At 47.2% G+C, this 18,831-nt stretch overlaps 1 protein-coding gene across 8 annotated transcripts in view; it reads right to left on the bottom strand.

Annotated features, from left to right (window-relative positions):
- PITPNM2 (phosphatidylinositol transfer protein membrane associated 2) overlaps nt 1–18,831 on the bottom strand; it is an 832,934-nt gene that overhangs the window by 228,185 nt on the left and 585,918 nt on the right. For 4 of the 8 annotated variants that reach the window (XM_069214976.1, XM_069214972.1, XM_069214973.1 and 1 more), the window contains exon 11: nt 15,539–15,628. The exons of the other annotated variants lie outside the window; for them this stretch is intronic. In XM_069214976.1, coding sequence (XP_069071077.1) covers nt 15,539–15,628 — 90 coding nt within the window. The remainder of the gene's footprint in view (nt 1–15,538; nt 15,629–18,831) is intronic. 8 annotated transcript variants of the gene reach the window in all.

An 18,831-nucleotide genomic window follows, 5' to 3' on the forward strand; every position in this document is an offset into this window, starting at 1 on the left:
AGTTTGAGAATGAGACCTATGAATGTCTCCATTTATCTTGGTACACATTCATCTGAGAGGCTGCTGAAAACCTGTAAGAAGAAATATATTTGATTTTAGGCTGCTGAATGTAATAAATCTGGTTGTTTATTATTAGTGCGGAGCATACAACATCAGCATATAAAAGCTTCAAGGTTATTTAAGTGCATGTAGTTGCAATAGTAGTGGGGAGAATATCATTTTTAGTGTCAATTCATCAGACTGAAGTTCAATTCTGTGCTTTTAATAACAGTAAAGGAAGATAAGAAAGGCAGACAAATGGCTTCACAATGTTAGTAAAAAGGCAGTGGAAGATACACGACTACTCATCTGGAGGATACCAGAATTGCTGTTTTTGTGGCAATGATATATATATATACACACATATATAATGGGTAATTGTAATAGGGTACATTCCAAACATGTGCTGTGGCAAGCGCAGCAGATTAATGTAATTCTATGGCCTAAGCATTTATTGTGTTATTTTGGATTTAATGCATTTTTCAAATAATTTGCAAAAATAGCAGATTTCACCAAAATGTTTTTATCTCATATGGATGAAAATATTATTACCAGACAATCTGATGTATAACTTACATTTTGTGCTGCATTTTTTAGACAATCTTGCTGCATAATTTGGTTCTCCATGCCACATGATCATAGTAATCTTATGAATGTTATATCTCTGCATGGTGGCTTGATGGGTTGTCATTATGAGGATGACGTTCATGTTTTAGAGACAACTGTAAAATATTTCTACTATCTCCCTCTCTCTCTCTCTCTCTCTCTCTCTCTGTGTATGTATATATATATATATGTATATATATATATATATATATATATATATAAGCATTTCTTACCTAATGGTGTATAGTTAGGTCTGCTTTTCCATAGAAAGAGTGCTTTTCAGTTTGCTAATAACTTTGGTCATATTTGGTTCACCAAAATTTCCCCCCAAAATTAATTCACCTCAGTTACTTCCCGGAAAGTTTCAGGATGATCTTTCAAGTGGGGGCTGAGAAAAAAGGGGAGGGTCCCAAAATGAAAAATCCCCATGCATTTCTTATAGACTTCTTTACGATAGGCTACAGATACAGAAAAACCCGCTGAAGGGAATTACACCAAATTTGGCAAGAAGCTAGATCTTGGTCACCGATTGTGCTTTTTGTGATTTGATGTAGTTTTTGAGAAATTAAGGGACAAAAAGAATTGTATATCTGGACATTTGTGTCTGTGAGAGTTTCAAGAGACTCTCTTGAGAGTGGCAATGAAAAAATAGAGCATTCTGATTTGCCCAGGAAGTTTTATTTCCCTTGGACCATCTCGCTTCTGTGAGAGTCTAACTCCCTGGGAGGAGAACCAATAGCCCCCTTCCCCAAGCCTCCAGGGGACCTGGGGAGCCCAACACTGGGGCCAAATTTACTTTTTATGGGGATTAGGGTTACCCAGCCCCGCTTCTGAGTATCCAGCGGGAACCTACCAACAGGGCTGATATTCACTTATGTAGGGAGGTTGCCTTGTGGCCCCACTCCCCAATCCTCTAGAGGCCTCAGGGAGCCCACCCACAGGGCTGACATTTTTTTACATGGGGAGGGGAGCTGCACAACACCCATCCCCGAGCCTCTAATGGCCCCGGGTGAGTCCACCTCCGGGGCCAGAACTTTATAAAATGAGGAGGGGAGACACACTCCCCTCTGACTAAGCCTCTAAAGGCCCTAGGGCTGGCTCACATGCTATGCCCTGGGAAGCCCACCCTAGGACATAGAGATTTCCCTGACTGCATTCCCACATGCAGGGAAACTTGTGTTTGCTCTCGCTTGATGGGAGTATTTTCAAATCTCCTGCCAAGTAGAAGCAAAATACCAAGTCTGCTCCCAGCGGGCGGAAGCTTCAAAAATACTCCAGCCCGCTGGGAGCAGACTTTTGATATATTTGGGGAAACAAATCAAAATACTGCTTCCGCCAGCAGGGAGCAGCATTAGTAGCTGCTCCGTGCTGTCGAGAGCAATACGGAGAGTCAGCTGGGACCGCTGGGGCCTTGGGGCTACCCACACACCCCCCAACAAGATTATGGTGGGCTCCTGGGGCACCAGAGCACCCACCTTAATCAGTGTCATTTGATATGCCATCAGTGATGTAATAAATTATGTGATAGGACATGTCATGAGTGATGTCATACCTGATGTCATAAGCAGTGCCTGGTGGGGGTGCAAGTTATAGTTAGCACTGCTAACTATAACAGAGAATTTCTGTGTTTTTTTTGTTGTTGAAATCATTAATGTTGTCACTGACAAATTCACCTGGTTAAAACGTTACTTTAACCTTTGCTTTTCAATGAATATACAGAGATTGCTGCCAGACCTTTAACCTTTGATTTGTTCAGTGAATATAGCTCTTTAAACAATATATATATACATATATATATATATATATATATACACACACACACACTTTTTTCACTGAAAAAAAAAGTTACAAATCAAATCAAATCATTAACATTTATAAAGCGCGCTACTCACCCGTGCGGGTCTCAAGGCGCTAGGGGAAAAAAGGGGGGGTTAACGCTGCTCGAACAGCCAGGTCTTTAGGAGTCTCCGGAAAGCGGAGTGGTCCTGGGTGGTCCTGAGGCTGGTGGGGAGGGAGTTCCAGGTCTTGGCCGCCAGGAAGGAGAAAGATCTCCCACCCGCCGTGGAGCGGCGGATGCGAGGGACAGCAGCAAGTGCGAGGCCAGAGGAGCGCAGGTGGCGGGTGGGGACGTAGAAGCTGAGGCGTCTGTTGAGGTATTCCGGTCCCTTGTCGTGGAGGGCTTTGTGTGCGTGGGTGAGAAGTCGGAAGGTGATCCTTTTGCTGACTGGGAGCCAATGCAGGTGTCTCAGGTGTGCGGAGATGTGGCTGCTGCAGGGTACGTCTAGGATGAGGCGGGCCGAGGCGTTTTGAATGCGTTGCAGGCGATTTTGGAGTTTGGCTGTGGTCCCGGCGTAGAGGGTGTTGCCGTAGTCCAGGCGGCTCGTGACGAGGGCGTGGGTCACGGTTTTTCTGGTGTCGGCGGGGATCCAGCGGAAGATCTTACGGAGCATGCGGAGGGTGAGAAAGCAGGCGGAGGACACGGCGTTGACTTGCTTAGTCATGGTGAGAAGAGGGTCCAAGATGAAGCCGAGGTTGCGGGCATGGTCTGTGGGGGTCGGTGCGGTGCCGAGGGCCACCAGGAGTCATCCCAGGCGGACGGGGTGTTGCCGAGGATGAGGACTTCCGTTTTTTCAGAGTTCAGCTTTAGGCGGCTGAGCCTCATCCAATCTGCGACTCCTTCATACCCTCTTGTAGGTTGGTCTTGGCGCTGGCGGGGTCCTTGGTGAGGGAGAGTATAAGTTGGGTGTCGTCGGCGTAGGAGGTGATGATGATGTCGTGCTTGCGTACGATGTTGGCGAGGGGGCTCATGTAGACATTGAAGAGTGTCAGGCTGAGTGATGAGCCTTGAGGTACGCCGCAGATGATCTCGGTGGGTTCTGAGCGAAACGGAGGGAGGTAAACTCTGTGTGAACGGTTTGCGAGGAAGGAGGCGATGCAGTCTAGGGCCTGGCCTTGGATCCCGGTGGAGCGGAGGCGGGTGATTAGGGTGCGGTGACAGACGGTGTCAAAGGCAGCCGAGAGGTCGAGGAGAATGAGGGCGACTGTTTCACCATTGTCCATCAGGGTTCTGATGTCGTCTGTGACTGAGATGAGGGCGGTTTCAGTGCTGTGGTTGGTTCGGAATCCGGTTTGTGAGGGGTCGAGCAGGTTGTTGTCTTCCAGGAAGGTGGTCAGCTGTTTGTTGACGGTCTTCTCTATTACTTTGGCTGGGAAAGGCAGAAGAGAGATGGGGCGGAAGTTTTTCAGGTCGCTCGGGTCAGTCGTAGGTTTCTTTAGTAGGGCGTTGACTTCGGCGTGTTTCCAGCATTCGGGGAAGGTAGCAGAAGAAAAAGAAGAGTTGATGACGGTCTGGAGGTGCAGGGCGATGATATCGTCGGCTTTGTTAAAGATGAAGTGCGGGCAAGGGTCCGAAGGGGCGTCGGAGTGGATAGAGTTCATGATGGATTTGGTTTCTTCCGTGTTGATGTGGGTCCAGTTGTTGAGGGTGATGGCTGGGGGTGCGGGTTCGGTGGTGTTTGGTTGGGTCTGGTGTCCGAAGCTGTCGTGGAGGTCGCTGATCTTGCGATGGAAGAAAGTGGTGAGGGATTCGCACAGATCCTGTGAGGGCGTGACGGCGTTGGCGCTGGGGTTGGAGAACTCCTTGACGATGCTGAAGAGTTCTCTGCTGTTGTGGCTGTTTTTGTCCAGTCTGTCGGTGAAGAAGTTCCTTTTGGCAGCGCGGATCAGGTGGTGGTGTTCGCGGGTAGCGTTCTTGAGGGCGTTCATGTTGTCAGCGGTGTGGTCCTTGCGCCAGGCTTTCTCAAGGGTGCGACAAGTTTTCTTTGATTCTTTGAGGGTGTCAGAGAACCAGAGAGGTTTTTTGGTGTTGGTCTGTCGATGCGTGCGTTTGAGGGGAGCAAGGTTGTCTGCGCAGTTGGAGATCCAGTTTGTGAGTTTGAGGGCTGCGTCGTTGGGGTCGGTGGTGAGGGTGGGTTGGTTGGCGGCTAGTGCGGAGAAGAGTTGCTCTTCAGGGATCTTGTTCCACTGTCGATGAGGGATGGGTTGAGTGCGGAGGTGGCGGGTCTCGCGTCGGAATGTGAAGTGGACGCAGCTGTGGTCGGGCCAGTGTAGGGCGGAGGTGTGGCTGAAGAAGACGTGTTTGCTGGCGGAGAAGATAGGGTCGAGCGTGTGTCCGGCGATGTGGGTAGCGATGTTCACCAGTTGTTTGAGGCCGAGGTTGTCGAGCAGGGTGGTGGTGTTGGGGTCGTTGTTTTGTTCCAGATGGAAGTTGAGGTCGCCTAGGAGGATGTAGTCCGGTGAGGCGAGGGCGTGCGGGGAGATGAAGTCGCGATGGCGTCGCTGAAAGGGGCGCGTGGTCCGGGAGGACGGTAGACGAGGGATCCTCTGAGGGTGGTCCTCGGGTCGGTGCGAATCTGAAAATGCAGGTGTTCAGCGGCGAGAGGGGTGTCTTCGGTGGAGGTGGTGACACTGATGGAGTCTTTGAAGACGATGGCGATACCTCCTCCTGCTTGGTTGGTGCAGTCTTTCCTGGAGATCTTGTAGCCTTCGGGGATGGCGGTGGCGATGTCTGGCGCAGAGGAGGCGTTCATCCAGGTCTCCGTGATGAAGGCGACGTCCGGAGCTGTGGAATCCAGGAGGTCCCAGAGTTCGACGGCGTGTTTGTGGACGGAGCGAGCGTTGACTACGATGCACTTGAGGTGGTTGATGGCGCGTGGGCTTGTGGTCGTGGTAGTAGCGTGGTGGAAGATGCGTTTGCAGGAGTTGCAGGCGAAGGGTCCATGGGTGCGTTTGGGGTGAGCTTGGAAGCAGGTGTTGGAGCGTCCTGGGTTGAGGGCGTGGAGGGTGGTGGGGTCGTAGCGGATCAGCGGGGCTTGGGAGAGCTTGGGACCAGGGGTCGTGGCGCTGGGCGCGGGCCAGGCGCGGACGGGCGCGGACGGGCGCAGACGGGCTTGCCTCTGGCGTGCCTCTGGCGCGCCAGTGGCGCGGTCGCGCAGCGGCCGCCATATGAGGTAGGAGGGGGGGGAGGGCTCAGCTGGGGGCGAATGGGAGCTGGGAGGCGGGGGCGTGCAGGAGGTCGCGGCGGGAAAGCGCGAGGGAGGGGGGGACAGGTAGAGTGAGAAGAGTTGGGGGAGGGGGGTTTAAGGGTGGAGGGGGGTGAGTGTTAGGAGGTTTAGGAGATTAGGGAGAAAGATAGGAATAGGGTTGTGAAGATAGGGGAGGGGGGGTTGTAGAGGTGGGTGAGGGTGAGAGGTAGAGTGAGAGGATAGGAAGATAGGTAATAGAGGGGGTGGCGGGAAGGGGGGGAAAAATAGAGAAGTAGATAGAGAAAATAGATAGAGAAATCGATAGATAGGGAAATAGATTGAGAGATAGGAAGATAGGAGGAGGTGGAGAGTGAGGGAGATTAGATAGTGGGATAGAGAGATAGAGAGATAGGTACATAGGAGGAGTGAGGGAGGTAGATAGTGAACGGGTTAGATAGGGAAGATAGAGAGGGGGATGCAAGTGAGGGAGGGCGATGAGGTAGGAGCAGGAGGGCAGGCGCGGGGAGAAGAAGACGGAGGAAGCAGAAGAGCCAAAGGCAGAAGATAGAAGACCAGAGGACCGGAAGAACAGAAGAACAGAAGAACAGAAGACCGGAAGAACAGGGAACAGAAGACCGGAAGAACACAGAAGAACACAGAAGAACACAGAAGAAGATACAGAAAACGAAGAACAGAAGGCAGAAGACCACAGAAGAAGATGAGGAAGAAGAGAAGAAGAGAGAAGACGGGGAAAAGAAGAGTACAGCAGAAGATTACAGACGAGGAGCGAGGAGGAAGAGCAGAGAAGAAGAAAAGAAGAAAAGAAGCAGGAGCAGGAGAGAGGGTGAGTAGCGCGGGGCAGAGCGAGGGGCTGGGAGGTGGGGGGTACTTACTGTTAGGTGGGTCTCAGGAACTCAGGAACCTGGAGGAGCTGGAGGAGCTGCAGCGGCAGGGGGAGCGACCTACCCTTGGGTAAAGGGTTGCTACCACTGTCGCGCAGGGGCCGCCATATGAGGTAGGGGGGGGGAGGGGTCAGCTGGGGGCGAATGGGAGCTGGGGGCATGCAGGAGGTCGCGGCGGGAAAGCGCGAGGGAGGGGGGGACAGGTAGAGTGAGAAGAGCTGGGGGAGGGGGGTTTAAGGGTGGAGCGGTGTGAGTGTTAGGAGGTTTAGGAGATTAGGGAGAAAGATAGGAGTAGGGTTGTGAAGATAGGGGAGGGGGGGTTGTAGAGGTGGGTGAGGGTGAGAGGTAGAGTGAGAGGATAGGAAGATAGGTAATAGAGGGGGTGGCGGGAAGGGGGGAAAGATAGAGAAGTAGATAGAGAAAATAGATAGATAGAGAAATCGATAGGGAAATAGATAGAGAGATAGGAGGCGGTGGAGAGTGAGGGAGATTAGATAGTGGGATAGAGAGATAGGTAGATAGGAGGAGTGAGGGAGGTAGATAGTGAACGGGTTAGATAGGGGAGATAGAGAGTGGGATGCGAGTGAGGGAGGGGGATGAGGTAGGAGCAGGAGGGCAGGCGCGGGGAGAAGAAGACGGAGGAGGCAGAAGAGCCGAAGGCAGAAGATAGAAGACCAGAGGACCGGAAGAACAGAAGAACAGAAGACCGGAAGAACAGGGAACAGAAGACCGGAAGAACACAGAAGAACACAGAAGAAGATACAGAAAACGAAGAACAGAAGGCAGAAGACCACAGAAGAAGATGAGGAAGAAGAGAAGAAGAGAGAAGACGGGGAAAAGAAGAGTACAGCAGAAGATTACAGACGAGGAGCGAGGAGGAAGAGCAGAGAAGAAGAAAAGAAGAAAAGAAGCAGGAGAGAGGGTGAGTAGCGCGGGGCAGAGCGAGGGGCTGGGAGGTGGGGGGTACTTACTGTTAGGTGGGTCTCAGGAACTCAGGAACCTGGAGGAGCTGCAGCGGCAGGGGGAGCGACCTACCCTTGGGTCAAGGGTCGCTACCACTGTCGCGCAGCGGCTGCCATATGAGGTAGGAGGGGGGGGAGGGGTCAGCTGGGAGCGAATGGGAGCTGGGGGGCGAGGGCGTGCAGGAGGTCGCGGCGGGAAAGCGCGAGGGAGGGGGGGGACAGGTAGAGTGAGAAGAGCTGGGGGAGGGGGGTTTAAGGGTGGAGGGGGGTGAGTGTTAGGAGGTTTAGGAGATTAGGGAGAAAGATAGGAGTAGGGTTGTGAAGATAGGGGAGGGGGGGTTGTAGAGGTGGGTGAGGGTGAGAGGTAGAGTGAGAGGATAGGAAGATAGGTAATAGAGGGGGTGGCGGGAAGGGGGGGAAGATAGAGAAGTAGATAGAGAAAATAGATAGATAGAGAAATCGATAGATAGGGAAATAGATAGAGAGATAGGAAGATAGGAGGAGGTGGAGAGTGAGGGAGATTAGATAGTGGGATAGAGAGATAGAGAGATAGGTAGATAGGAGGAGTGAGGGAGGTAGATAGTGAACGGGTTAGATAGGGGAGATAGAGAGGGGGATGCGAGTGAGGGAGGGGGATGAGGTAGGAGCAGGAGGGCAGGCGCGGGGAGAAGAAGACGGAGGAGGCAGAAGAGCCGAAGGCAGAAGAACAGAAGACCAGAGGACCGGAAGAACAGAAGAACAGAAGACCGGAAGAACAGGGAACAGAAGACCGGAAGAACACAGAAGAACACAGAAGAAGATACAGAAAACGAAGAACAGAAGGCAGAAGACCACAGAAGAAGATGAGGAAGAAGAGAAGAAGAGAGAAGACGGGGAAAAGAAGAGTACAGCAGAAGATTACAGACGAGGAGCGAGGAGGAAGAGCAGAGAAGAAGAAAAGAAGAAAAGAAGCAGGAGCAGGAGAGAGGGTGAGTAGCGCGGGGCAGAGCGAGGGGCTGGGAGGTGGGGGGTACTTACTGTTAGGTGGGTCTCAGGAACTCAGGAACCTGGAGGAGCTGGAGGAGCTGCAGCGGCAGGGGGAGCGACCTACCCTTGGCCCTATAGTGTCACTATAGTTAGGTGTTGAATGAATGAAACATGAGCTAACATAAAAAAAATAAACTGTGAAATATATCAGTTATAATTTACTCAAAAAAACTACGCCCAACCCATATCCTGCCATTTTTTATGCATCATAAGTTATGTAAAATGAGAGCTCATAAGCAGTGAATGATAGGGCTACAAGTTATAATTTTTTGAATACACTATGACTGGTGTATTTCAGTGGCTTTTGTATTTTTGTAACATTAGCTCATGTCTCATTTCAACATTTAACTATAATGTCACTTTTCCTTTGTGTTTTTTTTTTATTTCTGGTTTTAAGGTCTTAGACTTAACCTCACTATAATGTCACATCAGTCTTTGGTTTTCTTAGTGAATTAGTTTTTTTTAATCATATTCTATATTGGGCCAACAGCCAACCCTCTGCATGCAGCCAACTCCAACTAATCACGGCCTTTGGCTGTGTTCAATAGGGATTGGCCGCAAGGCCAACTCCACTGCTGGGGGCCAACCCCCTCCTGTGCACAGCCTATGACCGTGCAAAGCAGGGCGCTTGCCGCATGGCGCGGCCTTCAGCTAGCACCTGTACCCATCTCTGGCTGGCAGCCACCTCACATCACGCCCAACTCACATTCTCTTTTCTTTAAAAAAAATAAATGTTTGGGTTCCTGCGATACTACTGTAACACTAGACACATAAACCTCCACCCCATGGTACCTCAGTGTAAGCTTCCGCAATGGAGTATGCATGGTCCTGCAGTGCCATCGGGTGCGAAGCTTGTGTGGTGTGTGTGTAAAATAGTATTGTAGTACCTCATGGTAGACACGAACTGGGTCCAGCGAGAGCACTGCAGTATCCATGGGTTGAATTTTTCAAAACATTTTAATAAGTAGGGGTGGGAGGGCAGTCCCTCTGTGTTCCCCACCATAAGTGGCTAAGGGTCAGGGAGTCCCTACCCTACCTCCTTATGCCTTTTTATAAAGTTTTCAGAGCACAGGGTGCGGGTCCAAGCCTGTTGTAATGGTAGCCACAACTTTTTATTGAACTGTTGCAGCTGGTCAATCAGATTGTGAGGTACTTTGGTGCCATCCCGGCTATTGTGGAGCCCGCTGGGAGTAAAGGAAGGAGCCGAAGTGAGTAAAAATGTTTTTGGGAAAAGATTTGTGCAGATTCCTTAAATGGTGCTAAGGTTATTAAAGAAACAAAAATGCCTTTTCTATGGAAAGTAAGACCTAGCTATAACTACAGTGGTGCAAGGGACGCCAGTGTAAACATATATATATATATATATATATATATATATATATATATATATATATATATATATATATATATATATATATATCAATATAATGCCTTTGAATTGGATTAACATTCTTAATAAAAGAGAAAGTAAAGAATTCAATGTAATTTACGAGCTAAGAAGTGATAGAAATTCTGAAACTTGTATAAATTATTCAGGAAGCCCCAGATATGCAATAACTGAATGATGAACTCTTAATAAGATTCTCCAGTACAACTCATAACATGGAAAGCTCTGGCGGAAGTTCACCCTGCCAAATTATGCAATGCCGTCAAGGCGGTTCCTGTGAATGCGTTTGAACTTTTCCATATAGCTCTATCAAACATGATTGAGACGTACTTCAAAGTTTCCTACGTTTTTTATTTTATTTTCACAAACAAATCCCCCAATGTGGTTTTTTTTTTACAAAAAAAAAAAAAACAATGTCCCCCTCGCCATTTGGAGTCATTCCCCAGGGGGGGGGGCATGTTCTGCTTTTTTACTGCCCCTTACCACCAGGGTTTTCCTGGTGGTGACAGGAAGCAGAAAATATGCATATGCCCGCCCATCCAAATTAGACATGCCCTTACTCCGTTAGGCCGTCAGAGAAGTTTGGCCACAGAGGAAACAGAGTAGTTTCCGCTATGGCCAAACTATAGTCTGCCCACTTCTAAATGCGGCAGGCGGACCATTCTTTTGACAGTAAGCATACTTCATTGCCACTGCTACAGAGCATGATCACTGTCAACATATAAATGCGGCCCTTGGTCTCCATGTACCAAATAATAGCCTCTTGTATTCTCCATATACTAAAAGACAGTTTGTTGTACTCCTTACCTACCAAACACAAATTAATTCTCCATAATGTAAACTATAGTAAGTTATACTTATCGTTTTCAAAATTAACATTTGGCGACATCTCCGTTTACCAAACTATTAGTTGTGTATTCCATTTATCATAGTTTAGTTTACTCTCCACTCATGGCAGCTATAGTGTGATGTATTCTCTGTTTGCTAGACTATAGTTTGTTATAGTTGCTTGATTTATCGAACATCAATTAGTTGCAATCCTTGTGCACCAAATGTTTTTTGTATTCTTCTCTGTGCTTATATTTAACTGCCTGATGTTAGTTAAGGTGCAGTGTAATTTTTGGTTTCCTTGACATGACTTTGATACAAGAAACGGAGGGGCTGAGTAAGTGGTTGATTTGTATTGTGGTGGTATGTATGCTCCTTTGAACACCAACACAGTAAACTTACCACCAAGATAAAGGCCTGCCTGTCTGATTTTGAAAATGTCCCCCCTTGCCATTGGAGCCATCTCCCATAGAGAGGGTGGAATGGCTCCTTTTTCTTGTTCCTTACCACCAGGGTTTACCTGGTGGTGACGAACAGTAGAAAAATAACTATATTTCTACCCATCCTAGTGGGTGGGCGGACATGTAGCCATTTCTCTGACCCCCCTTTACTCTGTCAGGCCGTCTGAGAAGCTCGGCAATGGTGGTGATGGAATAGTTATGGCCGTAGACAAACTTAGGATGCGCCTGCATAAAAATCGAGTGGGCAGACCTTTATCTTGTCGGTAGGTATACCTTGTCACTGACAGACTATACATACTGCTGAGATATAAATCAGTCCCCTTAATGCCTAGACTCTAAATTCATAAGCATAGCTGTACACCCTTAAATCATAAGTATTTGCAGTCAAGGGATTCTAAATGAGGGCATAAGTGGGTTCAAAAAGCTACAGCAAAACCTGACCAAACGACTACAAGTTCTCCTTGAATGGGGTACTTCACCTATTAAAATACCCATAACCAGACACAAGGATTGTATGCGAGTGCCACACACATAAAACACAAAGGAAGCCAGTAGAAGGGATTCAACCCATGAGTTTTGACTCTGCTGACTGCACTAAAACAATCAAAAAAATAGTAACACACACATGCTTGGGCAAAACATTCCCATGCACAGACCAACCATAATAATATGTGCACTCAAGTGCTTTGCATCAAACAGAGAAACAGGAAACAACCTACCAAGACCCTATTTCGAACTTTTATTGCTGTAGTTTATTTAATAAACAATATTGCAAACTGTATTGTTCTATTTCAAGATATTTCACTAACATATTTGAGCATTACGTGCACATTTTTATGCATAGTCAAAGCACATCGTCATAAGTATTCTATACATATATACAGCATTAAAGTAGTGTTTGTGGTATACTGAATGCTTGTTGAAAGCTTTCTTCGACTCATATGCCATAAACTAAGGTGGGGATCCCTTGATCGAGGCGAACCACGTCCCTCAGGGAAAGGAGACATCTCCATGTGTGCACTACCGGGGTAAAGGTCACAGGCAAAGGGTCTGATTTAGAGTTTAGTGGAGGGGGTTTCTCCGTCACAAACATGACGGATATCCCGTGTGCCGTATTACGATCCCATTTTATACTATGGGAATCGTAATGCGTCAGATAGGATATCCGTCGCGCTTGAGACGGATTCACCCATCCGACAAACTCTAAATCAGGCCAAAAGGCCTCCTGGAGCCAGCTATTGCTTCCTGTCAGTCCCCCTCAAATGCGTCTTGAAACCACTGGCTTTATATCCAGCTGCGGAGCTACCTACCTGCCCTTCACGGCTCCTTGTCATACTTTCCACACACAGAGTCCACCCTTCCCGTGCACCCTACATAAAAAATGGAGACTGGGTGGGGACGAGAATCGTTGCTTTTCACAGAATCCTGGTGGTGCGCAAGAAAGGCAGGGCCTGCTGTGGCTTATAAGATATATCCTGCTTCTAACCCCAAAGCACCCCATCACATGGCTCAGGTGCCCTACCGCCTGGAGTGATTGGAAACAGGGGGCTGTATTGGTGGGAAAAAGACATAGGTATTTCTGGTGGGGGAGCATTTTATGAATGACAACCCTCCCCCCTTCGACTACCTCCAAAAAACAGCAGTGTTTTTTTATGGGCTGACCCACAGCGACAGTGAGGGTGGCTCACGCTATGGTCACAATGAGAGTCCACTGCAAAATCCTCATTGCTTTATCAATAAAGATTTGAAGTAGAATATGCGATTGCTGCAAAGTTGGAACTATGCCAAAGGATTACGTGGGCTTTTCCTCACAAAAGACCTGAAAGCTCAAGAGAACAGCTGTAAAGAGAAGGACAATCCATGGGCCATGCCATGGATTTAAGTGATCCTTGATGTTTCGTTTATCTCTGTTCTTCTGAAAAGAAACGTTTCTTATCTCTATTGGTCTGATCTCACCAAAATGTCCTAAGTGTAAACCTATGTTCACAGAGAGCAAAACTAATCTTGAGTGAAAGATTTTATACTCTGTAATATCAAGTTTAAAGATTTATACTGAAGTAACTTGAACAGTAAGCCAAAAATGATGAATTATGCTGCTTGAGAACCCCTACCCCACACCTCCTTGTCTCCTGGTTGAAGCGATCCTGCACTCCGGCACTCCGGCACTCCTTCACTTGCAATGCCCTTCAAAACTCCCACTCACAGCACTCTGCCCTTTGCCCACCCCATATACTCCACTCCAAGCCCCTGATACTCTGACCCTCCGTCAATGCCTTCATTAACAGCCAATTCAATCCTTCTCCCCCAGGTGGATCCCACCACACTGCCCTTGCTCCACCCATTGCCCGCCAGATCTCTTTTTCTTGGTAATACAGTTTTGATTTATCTACTCAACTTTATTGGTAACACCCTATTTCTAGTGGTCAAGGTTGTTTGACTTCCAATCACAAATCCATCAAACGTTAAACAAATCCATTGCTTTGGAATGGCAAGCGAATCTGTGATGCTTTGTTACGGTCCATGTATACCGCCGCTGAAGGAATGTGGTGGGGTACTCACGAGCAGCAGTAGTATCCGCACAGGTACAGTCCTGACAATGTTATCGACGGTAACGTAGATGCAACATATCTCTTGCAGCTGATTCTCTGGCTCTAAATAATCACTTTTAGATTATTCATGGTTGATTACCTGCCCGATAAAAAAAATCTCAGTGCTCTTTTGTTCTTGTTTTTATAAAAATACCTGACTTTCTGTAGGTCGGAGGAAAAGTATATTTTTCTTTTTTTAAAACAGTTACATAGTATATCAGACATGAACCCATTTTTATTGGGAATTTTGAGTAACTTCTTGGCTTTTCTCTTTTAAATCAAGCCTACGAGACAGTGATGTTGTGAGACATGCTGTGCGTTTACCAAGAACATACAGGGGCTTGGAACCCGCCTATTGTGTACCATTGTTTGGCTTTCTTGTCACGCTCATCTCCCTGCTTTTTTTTTCATGTCCCAGCTTTTCAATCTTGTGTTTGTCCCTATCGTGGAACATTGCCTCTTTACCACCTCTTTTGATAGGCAGCTTTCTGTGATTCCACTGCTTACTTTTAAAGCACTATTTTTTTGTTTTTGGTTAAGCACTCAATCGAAGTTCATGTGTTTTCCAATTGTCTCCCCGTGTACTTCTCTCATTGTCCACTCTGTTTTGCTCTCTGTCACCAGTGTGGTTCTCCACAGCGCCCTCCATTTTGTGCTTATCCTTGTACCTCTCCCCCGCCCCAACCCCGCTGCTTCCTCGCCAGTGTGATTCCTTAGCCATGCTGCACAGCATTTAGGATGCTATGCAGCTTGATGATGCATTGCAGCTCGACTAAAAACCATTTGCAAAGCCAAAAGGTCTCAAAGGCGAAACCTGTTGGCTTTGCCAGTGCTTGTTTTAAAAAGGTGGAACACACTCAACCAATCCTCTTTACATTTCTGTAGTTCTTAACCTCCTACCTTACCTTTTATTCTCATGCTGCTCTTAACTCTCTCCCTTAGATGTACGCTAAGCTTAATCTTAGAAATACCACCAACACTCTACCCATAGCCTAGCAGTAACACTAACCGTACCACTAATGCGTGCCTGTATACATTTCAGAGATGTTTTACTCCTATGTTTTGAAACCATGATTCATTCAACCCAAGAGTCACAAATGCCCCCACCTCCCGTCAGCTGTGATTTCTGAAACCCAGCCCATATTGCATTCTCTTGTATCGGCTTTATTTTGGCCGCTATCTGATGAATGGGCAAAGCTCTAAGAACTGAGCAGCTCGTAACTAAAGTGAAATTGAAGGGCCATCAGTGTATACAGAGCCACTGGAATTAAGCCTCAGTGGAAGACCACTTTAAGTGGCAACGGTGAGTACAGTTCATACTCAAGCCAGAGAAGTTGCAGCATCCCATAATTTCAGTGTCTTCAGTCCACATTGCAGATCGATGGGAACAGGCACCGCTTGAACAACGGATGGAACAAGATAGATGAAACACAAGCTTTGGTGAGTAGGGCAGCAGCAAAACCACAATCGTGTTAGTCACAGTGTCTGCAAATTAGTTTTCACGCACCATGCAAAATTGAACTCGCTTAGAATGAGAGGTAGGAGGTTTTACTAGCATGGACGGAGCCATTACAGCCATGCAAGGACAACACTTCCTGAATCCTGGTACCTAAGTGTGCAGCAGGCAGACACTCTAATATTTGGTTAGTATCTGTGGAAATCATTAAGAACAGGTCAAGCGAACTAATCTAGTCACACTACAGCTAGCTACTTACTGGTGGTACACTGGCTGTGGCAGCTATTTCTTCAGTGGTGACCACATGAACACTGGAAGCCTCTTGGGTGTGCATCACAGCAGTGTGCAACTGCACAGGAAAGCAAGAAGCAGTCAGGAAACAAGGTTTAAAGTCAGAGGACTCACCAACACTTGGTCTGGGGATGGGAAATATCATTGCAATCCATCAAGCTAGAGCAACTTCAAATCTATCCTATTCGTTGCCTTTTCAAGGGTTCTCTCATCGTGATTCAATATTGTTTGCAAAGATAATAAATACAAGAGAGATGCTAAAACTAATATCAGATTTAAGAATTAATTGCACAAACAACATCTAGGAATTCCGTATTGTTCTCTTCTCAGAAGGTAAGAATCTAGCATTACAACACCACTCAAGTTTGGCCTTATTCTGAGTCATTCCTTCAATAGTTCCTCTATACATCCCCCAGCTCTTCCACTTCTCTTCTTTCTTGGCCAATAAAGTTTACAAGGCTACAGTTTGTGGCAGCATACAGATATCTCTCTCACTAGGTGTAATTTTGCCTTAAACCAAAATGGTTATTGCCACATCTTTGGCCAGTGCATGTGTAAAAGAGCAGTGAATGAAGAAACAAGCAGGGATATTGCTGTAATCGTAGCCACATACTGAGCAACTTGTACCCCAATATTATCAAACTGAATGCAGAGGCAGAGCTGCAGTCTCACCCTGCTGGAAAGCAGCCTTTACCACGGCGGCCGAACCACGCACCGCAGTCACAACGCGGCCATTACAGCGAATGCATCTTTACCACGCACTCCCTTACCACGCATGTTGTTACAATGGTATGCGTTAGGGAATGCGGCGCTGGACTTTAAAGTCAACGCTTTCCTTACAGCTGCGCACACTGGAGTTGGAATAGTAAATTATATCACTCTAAAGTCCGGTGCTTTCCCCTAAGGCATGCCGTTGTAACGATATGCGAGGTAAAGGAATGCATGGTAAAGGAGCATTTGTTGCAAAGACTGTGGCGTAATGGCATGCATGCTAAAGGCATGTGTTGTTCCAATGTACAACCCACCTGGCTTGTTGAGTCTAGCTATAGGTCTGGCAGACAGCTGCACTGTCAAGCGACTCCTAAAAAGCACTACATCGTGTACACAACGCGCTGATGAGCTAAATAATGAAATCTGCAAAGATACAGTGTATATTTCAAAAATAAAATAGTCCTTCGCGGATTCCAATGGAAGTGGAAGGATACAGTCAATAGAAACAAGACTAAAGATATGACTGATAATATCTCAAGCCAAAAGCTGATGGATCCTGAGACAAAGAACCCGGTGGCTGATGACAGCTAAACCAAGGCCCATTAGATTACGTACAGAATTCAATATGTTTGCATGGAATGGCACAAGCACCATTACTTGTGAAACTTAAATATGGAGTTCCCACTTGTGTGACACCCCAATAATCTCAAAGAAAACCCCACTAACCAGGCTCTACTTCTTAAAAGCTTCGGATGCTTCAACACAGCTGGACAAAGTGCCTACATCTGCATGAGCCCTGAATTAAGGAGCAGTTCTATTTCCTGCTATGATAAACCAAGAGTACCAATGCATTTCAAATGGCCAAAGTGCAAACCAGCAAACTAAAAATATGAAATGTCTTCACAGATTATTGCACAATTAACAACCAGAAGTGTGCAATTCAAAACACTTTCACTAAACATCTGACTTTATGGCTATTATTACCCTCAACAAAAAGAAAAAATTAGTTGTTGATAATAACTATGTAACAGACTTATATACAGCAAAAAGCGGTAGATATGCATCTGTGACAGTGAGGTTGTTTACTGAGGAGATCCTTGTGACATCATAGACCGCGACAACGAAGTTCCTGTTGTCTATGATGTCACTCAGGAACCTTCAGCAAAACACTCCTCGCATGAATTGACCGGTCATAGAGGTGATCGCCTTGAGTGCTCCATGGGCCTATGCATAGCCAGTCTATCTTTGGTACCACACTGATTATGTTTGGCTTGTTTAAAACCTCTGGGCATGACATTATCTTGGTCATGTGCCTGAAAGTGACCAACAGTTGCACCAATGATGCTGGCAAAGTGATCTAAGAAAACATTAAGCAGGGGGACAGGTTTCCTCACCGAGACGTCTAGCTCTGGAATTGATACTTTGTGTCTTGTTCCTCCCCGTTGAACTCCTGAAAGAGCTCATATACTCATCTGGTCAGTGACTCGTTTTAAATTATCAGAGCCAAGGGGCCTGGTGTGAAATGATGTATTATGGTTATTGGTGACTGTGTGTAATTGACAATTATTTCCATAGTCTAGTGGGGAACTCTGAGACTCTTCTTCTGGAGACACTGGGCTTCTGGAAGGAATACAGTCTGGCAGAATCAATATCAGGCTGCACCTGCAAACTTGGAGCTCCCTCCTAAAGGTGCTGTGGATAGCTGCTACACATGCATTGATTGAAAAAGACCTGAAGTGCCTCTAGTTTGAGAGACGTCGCTCACCTGTGTCCATCCTTAACATCAAGGTTTGTGACAAAGAGGTTTTGCTTGCATGCATTTCACCGCTCCTGTCACACCTTCTGACTTTAGTTATTCTATCCATGTTGATTTTTGTTTCAACATCAAATATACTCTTCATCAATGCACAAAAAAGGATAAAAGACCCTCCTTTCTATGGCTTGATCTATATTGTGCCGGAGGCAAATCAACCCCTTAACGTGGAAGCAGGGTCTCACCTGGGCCCCAGCTCACCCACAGGGTTTGGAAGTGCTGTACAAGTGACCCAGCAAGTCTCACCCACTCACTACCTCAGGGGAGTTCTGTAGATCTAGAACAGCGGTTCCCAACCTTTTGACTTTTATGGACCCCCATTTTATCACTACTAGAACCTGGGGACCCCCACTGAAACATTATTGGAATCCGGGGACCCCCCAGTGAGTCATTGGGGACCTAAACTGTTAATATTATTTAATTTTCAGAGCAGTTGCGGACCCCCTGAGTAGGCTTCACGGACCCCCAGGGGTCCCCGGACCACAGGTTGGGAACCACTGATCTAGAAGGTTTCTCTCCATCGGAATCCATACCGTCAGGGTTGGAACAGAACCAATAAACCAGCTGGAGCTGGCTAGAAGCAGTGTAGTGCTGGCACGCCAGGCTTTGGGTCCCCAAGGGTCCCATCCTGGCCAGTGTTTGCATCTCTGCTAGGACAGGGCTCCTCTAGAACCAATGCATCCCTGTCCCTTCCTGGGGATGCAGGGCCTAGACCCATCAGCCCAGGTCTGCCCTAC

The sequence above is a fragment of the Pleurodeles waltl genome, chromosome 11 (assembly GCF_031143425.1).
Source record: "Pleurodeles waltl isolate 20211129_DDA chromosome 11, aPleWal1.hap1.20221129, whole genome shotgun sequence".
In the NCBI taxonomy this organism is placed as follows: Eukaryota; Metazoa; Chordata; class Amphibia; order Caudata; family Salamandridae; genus Pleurodeles; species Pleurodeles waltl.